At 33.2% G+C, this 7,652-nt stretch overlaps 1 protein-coding gene across 1 annotated transcript in view; it reads left to right on the forward strand.

The window, feature by feature from the left end:
* The window catches only part of LOC110106501 (serine/threonine-protein kinase ATM), a 256,327-nt gene that overhangs the window by 119,824 nt on the left and 128,851 nt on the right, over positions 1-7,652 (forward strand). Inside the window, exons 43-46 of the mRNA XM_028694452.1 lie at positions 2,016-2,130; positions 2,214-2,337; positions 2,418-2,546; positions 4,748-4,843. Of these exons, the coding sequence (XP_028550285.1) occupies positions 2,016-2,130; positions 2,214-2,337; positions 2,418-2,546; positions 4,748-4,843 (464 nt within the window). The remainder of the gene's footprint in view (positions 1-2,015; positions 2,131-2,213; positions 2,338-2,417; positions 2,547-4,747; positions 4,844-7,652) is intronic.

Consider the following 7,652-nt stretch of genomic DNA (forward strand, 5'->3'; position numbering starts at 1 on the left):
CAAGAACCTCAGGACATGACAACTCCAAGTCTGCCATAATATCTATTATTTAAATTAATCCTCATATTATAATTTTTTTTCTCTCAAACAGTTTCATGGATTCATACTGCTAACTTATTGAGTTCAAATTCTTTTCCACCATCAGCGCCAATACAATAAGGTCAATGGTATCAAATATTACTTTTTTCAGGGGCTTTTTTTGTTCTTTATAATTTTCATGAGAAACTCCATTTTGACGCATCTCCTCTTGAAAACAATCCCAACATCAAGTTCTTAGTTATTTACTTGCCTTGAACAATCCATTGCCGCAATTGTTATGTTTTAGGATTCTGTTGAAATGATGTGTTATTTTCTAACTCCACACTCTTAAAAAAAAAAAAAAAATCTCAAATGCCTAAACCCTATGAAATGGTTTTTTTTTTTAATTAAATGTTATGTGGATTTAGGAGCATTATATCACACTTAGGGAAATGGGAGAAGTAACTTAAAGTACCACGGCTTTTGTATTGATTTAACTATTGGATAAAAACAGATTGACGAATTCCTTGTCACCGAAGTTATATTTGGATCATTTCTTCTGTAAGGCATCTAATGTCACCTTTTCCCTTCCATCTTGATGACATCTCCCCCATTCTTGTTCTTTATCTTGCTTAAACTATTTTTCCCCTTACGCTAATGATGGTTGTTTGGATATACTTATTTTCATATATTTTGCTCACACGATGAATTCTCTCTTTTTGTTAATTGATGTATTTTTGTGTTATTTTTGCTCTCAAAATTTTCATTGTCATGTTCTACTTACTCACTGACTAATGCTTCAGCCATTGTAAACTTTTATGAGATTACACCTTTTTTTTCTATCTTCCTTTTAGACATTGTCACCTATTCTTCCTCTAATAGCTTTTGTTTTATATGTTGCTGGGTTCCTATATGATTTGGAAGTTCATTTGGTAAATTCTAAGTACATAAAAGTGTCTCTTTTGTGAGGCTTCCTATATGCTATGAGTGAGAACCAAAATGTTGAAGTTTTGAAGCATTCTTTGATTTTGTTAATGAAAACAGACTATTGTGGCTAAGATCTAGTGTTGTGACTGCATGTGAAGCTATGCACTCTGAGTGCGAAATAATGTGAGTGAAAACTCTTTTTTAAGTGAGTTTGATTTTCCCATTATTTTACCCATGACATTTACTGTGATAATCACACTATCAACTATATTGCGAACTATCATATTTTCCATGAAAAATTTAAACATATTGAAGTTGACTTTTATTTCATAGATGGTATTTTGCTCTGTTTGGAACGTGGTGGATATCTTTACTAAAGATTTGGTCATTTACCACCATCATTTATGTAAGAAGGAAGATGTAACAATTATATATGCTTCAGTGTGGAGGGAGTGTTTGTGCATGATATATTAGGAAGAGTACAGATGACTGTCTGACTTAGGTGATATAATTTAATATGCTCATAATTGTTTATCTCCTAGTATGCACAACTTGGATCAATCAATGTAGAGAACTTATTACTTACAAATAATCAACTTACATTTTTTCATCAATTAATAATAAAATATACATTACGGACCTTTAATTAAAGAAATTGCATTAAAATGATAAGGCCAAATATTTCAACGAAGTTATATTCCTATTAAATTCTAACAAATGTTCCTAATTAATTTTAATATTATCCAAAAGAAGATTTTTGTTTTTTTTAATATTATCCAAAAGAAGATGATTGAATCTAATAAAATAATTAAATTAAAAATAGACGAATTTAAGTGATAAATATAAATAGGCATAAAAATACATGAAAGCGGGCTCAAATTAAATCTATTATGGCATGATTTGATTCCTTGTAATTAATGTATGGCCAATTTAGTTTTTGCAGGATGACTTGGCTTTTATGAGTGGCCCGTACTGCATTAACTTCTTGGCAATTTATATTACTTTGAAATTTTTTCATTTGATAAATTTACTATGTTAACCATGATTTTCTTACCCATATTTTATGACAGTTGGAATGACGTTGGATGATTCTTCACTTTGGACTACTGAAGCTAAAACTTACGAAATGTGGATCTGCTCGGTTGTTCACAAACTTGTGGTTCACTGTGACGATGTCATATTAAGGCAATTTTACAAATATTTTTCCATTTCTTTCTTAATGTGTTTTATTTAGTTTCTGATGGTTCTTAGACTGCATTTGATTTCAGACTTTGTCAAGAGATGATTTTGTTGAAAGCTGATGTTGCTGAGCTGTTGTTTCCTAGTGTGCTTGTGAATCTTGCTTGGAAGAGTGATACCAATATTGACATGTGCCATTTGATATCTATAAAGGTTCAAAGAATGATTTGATGGCGCTAAATGGTTAAAAAGATTCACCTTTTATAATTTTGTCTGCATTATTTGTCTTGCAGGTTCAAGAAAACATCTTTGTTGAGTCTAATGGATTAGCTAAGACTATTCAGGTTTTTCTGGATGCAATGAATAGGCTACGGTCAATTTATGTGACTGAGCAAGCTGCATCCAGCTTTGCTGCAGCGAAGGTACCGCTTTAGATTTGATCTTTTAGAAAAATATTTTGTAAATCTATTAAAACAATATATATTGTAGCTAACCTGGCCTCTTTATGCTTCGGTTTTTGGGTTGGTTGGTTTGATATGCTCAGCCTGGTTGGCAAGAGGTGACATTTTATTTTGTAATTATAAACTTTGCTGTTGACTAACTCGATTAACTCCAAGAGGTATTTTCTTTGACACCCACCTATTGTGAAATATCTTTTGAATAACAAGTAAAGACTTGGATGTAATATTTCTCCAGATTTTGGAACTATGGGAGCTTTGCTTGTGATGTAGAACGAGTATGGGCTTGAAGCTTCAGGGCAGCGATTTGAAGACCTTCCGGAGGTCAGTTAGTCACTTCTTGTGGCTGACGTCCTCTATGACAGTCACTAGAAACCCAAGACAGCAGTTAGAACCTTTGAGAATTTCTGGAAAGCGAATTGGGCTGTTCCGGCTGGCTGGATAGCAGTGTAATTGGTGACAAAGTTCTGGACAGCAAGGTTATTTGTTGTAAAGAAAATTCTGGACAGCTCCTGGAGGGGCTTAGGGCAGGGGAGCGGCTGGATTCCTTGGACTGGGAGCTCTGGACAGCAGTTCTCTTTGACCAGAAAATCTGGACTGCACCTTATAGATTAGCAGGTAGAGGAGAGAAGAGTTCTGGATCGAGAGATGTTGGTGTTTAGAGCTTGGAAAACTATAGAGGGGACGGTGGCTTGAATGGGGGCTAGGGTAAAGGGATGGAGAATTCAAAGCTTGCGTAATCAAGATACTTAAATGATGGAAGAATATTTAATCATAGTCTACGTGAATTTCAAATAGCTTTGATTCAAATAACCTTCCTAAAATAGACCATGGCAGATTAGGGAAAATATTTCAATTTCAAACATAAAGAATTCAGATTTCCAGAACTTTCTTATTGAGGTGAAACCCAATAAGGAAAGTACTGAATTGTAATTTGGGATTTGGAGGGAAGGGGGGAAGAAAATTAGGAAGCCTTTAATGCCTCCTTAAAGTGGGAAATTAAATTAGGGAAGAAAGATATCATCCTAATTGAATTTAAATTCAAATAAGTAAGCATTTGGAAACTTCCAAACTTTCCTAAAATAACTCTCTTAATTTAGGAAAGAATTCAAACTCAAATAATTTCGAATTTGAATTTAAAACTTCCCAACTTAAGAGTAATTATTTAAGGAAAGTATTCAAGAGGAGTTGATTTGTGAAGGGGAGATGGGGGGAAAAGGCGGAATAGGACCGGCGGCTAAGAGGAGATGTGGAAAACTGGTGGGTGGAGGGAGGATTTTTTTTGAAGGCCGGCGGCTTGGGGTGGAGAGAGGGGAGGAGAAAAGGATTTAGGGAAAGAAAGATACAACCGTGAGCCCGAATACATCCTGCAGCTGACGGGTACTACGTTGCCCTTCACCAAGGGACTTCAGGCCACGAGCCCGGACACATCCTGCGGCTGGTGGAAGCTACGAATTCCTCTCATAGGAATTTCACCCAAGGTTCTTCCCAAAGAACATAAGTGCAAAACACAATTTTTTTATTATAATTCCATCCCTATTACAATAGCTTAAGGCCCTATATATAAGCCACAACATAAGAAAACTCAAAATACAAAATTGCCCCTTGGGCCACAACACCAACCTTGGGGTAAAACCGGAAATACATCAAATAAGAACTAAAATTCAGAAAAATAACTCATAATTGAAGATTTAAATTATAGCCGTCGATTTGCGACGCCTCCTGTGATAGATGCGCCAAATCTTAATACCGATGTCAGCATCAGATTGCTTAAGAATGTCTGCTTTTTTCAATTTCTGGGGATAGTCTAGTTATTTAAATCAGGTTAAGTAATTTAATAGTTGGCATAAACTGCTATATTTTCATGACATGGGTGTTTGTTGGCAATTGTTAGAGACCAATCTGAACCTATTTACAAGTGCCTTTCAGTAATTGTAGATACTCTACAGTTTCTTGGGAATTGTCAAGCAAAAGAAAAATGAAGGCATAAATTATGTCTGTTGTAACTTTCAGAGCGGTTCTTTGCCTTGTGTTACTTTCATGCTTGCTGATTTGCTTCATTACAAACATCATCCATTTCTGATTTGTTTCTTACGCTGAAGATAAATATTTGATCATTTTTTGGACCATAGTTTTCATTTACCACAATGCTTTACTTGTTGCAGTCCGACAGGACAACTGTTTCAAGGTCACGCTATCCACCTGAAAGGCTAAAAGGTCGCACATCAAATATATCATTATTAAATTCCTTATGGCACAAGGTTGGATCTCTTTTATTTGATCTGTTTATTTATGGATTTAGTTATTTTAATTGTTTAATATCTTTACTGCGATATTCAAGTCTTCTTCAGTCACGCTTACAGGTCTTCATGGCCTGCATTTAGTGAGCCTGAATAATTATTTGAAGAAAACATTATCTAATGGTTAATTTAATGAACAATTTAAGTATTGTTTTGTGAAAAGCTTGCATTGGGAAACAACATCATACGGGGCTAAGAAAAAGAGAACCTATAAAATTGTACAGCTAAAAACAGGAGAAGATATTTAAGTGGCTTGGTGAAATCTAGTTCCATATAGGATCTGATAGAGAGATGTTCCACTAGTTTGGAGATGATAGCAGTGCAAATATTTTTACTCAATGTTTATCTCTTAATTTTCTATGTAGTATTCTCTCCCTCTCTTTTCTCTTCTCTTAAGTTCCTCCGCTCTCTCTCTCTCTCTCTCTGAATTTTTACCTTTCCTTCAATGCAACAATACCAAATCAGTTAAAATGGTAGAATCAACAAAAACAAAAATGACAAAACAATATACTAAGAAAAATTTATTTTAGAACTTTTTTTTATCTTTCATTCTATCTTAAATTTGCCACTAGTTACATGAATAACACACCTTGTAGGATTTCATGTTCGGAATATGTTGCTGTTATCATGTCACTAGACAACGCAGCTCTTGCTTTTAGTTTAAAAGATGATTGATCACTTCTCTATACTCATTGATAATGATTTTGTTGGTCTCTATCTCTGACCATCACCTTCAACTAAACAGAGAGCTAACTATTTATTTATCTAGAATGATGGTCATCGTTGAACTTTTTCTTAGGCATTAACCCTACTTGACTCAATTTTGAATGCGGCATCAACCTTCAACAATCAGACTTTTTATTGTCTGCAACAAGGATGGTAGCAGGTCGCCTTTGGTTGACTTTCTCTTTGATAGCTCTCACTGCTTACTGCTTGCATGTCCTTCTCACCACGGTCACAAGAAACACCTATTCCAAGTTCATGAAATCCAAGAAATCCTATTTTCTTTGATCCTGCTAGTGTTGAGCTCTCTACCATATTTAACATTTCATCCCAACTCTATTTAAGAGGAAAAGAGGCAGTGAGATTAACATAAGGGAGAAAATTGGGTGAAATTTATTTTACTTGATTTTATGTATAATATTCATTAAAATAAATGAGACTGGGGTAGGTGATTATTGCTACTTGTGCCCATATATTAGAGCCCATCTAGTTCCTTAGCATGCCCAATAATCTTTATTGTTGTTCGATCATGCAATAAACAATTAGTAGAATAATAACATATTGCAATGCATGTTATGTTAGTTAGTTTTTGAATAGATAATTGATTCATAGAAAGTTTTGGTATGTAGAGAAGAGATAACAATGGAAAGAAAGATGTGAGTTTTATAGATCATTTTACGTTAAACAATTCCATGAATAGTGAATTTAAGTTGGACTTTTGGTTGTATAATTTAATTAGTAGCAAGATTATATATATATGTGTGCGCGCACGTGCATATCTTTATGAACTCTTTTAAAAAATATTTTGTTATTTTCATGTTGTCAAAAAATTGGAGAATACCAACAACATCAAGCCTTTATCCCATTACGTGTGGTTAGCTACATGAATCATTTTTCTCCATTGTCCTATTAAGAGTCAAATTTTTATTTAAATCTAATAAAGAAAGGTCATTTCTAATATTTTTAACCAAGTCTTTTTAGGTCTATCTCTACCTTTTTTTAACACAACTCAAATCTAATACATTTACTTTTCTAATTGGGTCATCGGAAGTCTGCCATTTTATGTGACCAAACCATCTAAGATGACTCTCCCCAATCTTATCTTCTAAACCTGTCAAAAAATTGGAGAATGAAAATTTTAAATAATCTTTTATCTTGTTATGCATTTTTTAGTGATATATCTTGAAAAGAATGTATTGAAACATTCCTGCAACCCTTATCAACATAGCTCAAGACACTTGAAACAACAAAGGGGATGTTTGTTATCTTGGACAATATAATCAGGATAAGCCTTAGCGTTAAAAATGAACTTCTTGGGGAAGAGTTAGGCACAAAAATAACGCGAGTGCATGGAATATTAACTCAGGAACAAATGGTCGGACGATAATCAAATTTGTTTCATTTAATTATTAAAACTATTCGACAAAATGTCATCCAAAAATTTTCAAAGATCTATTAATTATCCATCACAAGTTAAACATATATAAGTCAAGTCTACTGGAAATTTCAAAAACCAATGAACTGGAATCAAATGCGTAGGATCTTTACACATCTAGTTTCATTTGCTCCTCTACTTTAATGTACAAAATCTTTTCTTCTATCTTCCTTATAATCTATAAGAGTCTTACTTAAAAACAATTCATTTTAATGGGTTGTGTTTTAATCATTAAACTTAGTGACTAATTATAATTCTATGATGTAGCAATTTTAACTTGATGAAAAATAAAATTCTTATGAGTCCTAAGTATTCATTAAACATCTTTATGAGAATTTAAACATGTGTATTTATTTAGATAAATGCTTCTTTTTTCTTGAAATAGTTTTTTGTGCTATATTTATTAAATTATAAGTTTTAACATGGCACTTAATTCAAGAGCATCGTCTAAAATTTGCACTAATTAAGGCACATTCATTTTCATTTCTATTTCTTTTTCCAACTTTTTTCGTTTTATGTGCACGGGTACGTCGGTATTGACATGCATTTAACAAACATATATATATATATATATATATATATATATATATATATATATATATATATATATCA

This window comes from Dendrobium catenatum, unplaced genomic scaffold (assembly GCF_001605985.2).
Source record: "Dendrobium catenatum unplaced genomic scaffold, ASM160598v2 fragScaff_scaffold_488, whole genome shotgun sequence".
Lineage (NCBI taxonomy): Eukaryota > Viridiplantae > Streptophyta > Magnoliopsida > Asparagales > Orchidaceae > Dendrobium > Dendrobium catenatum.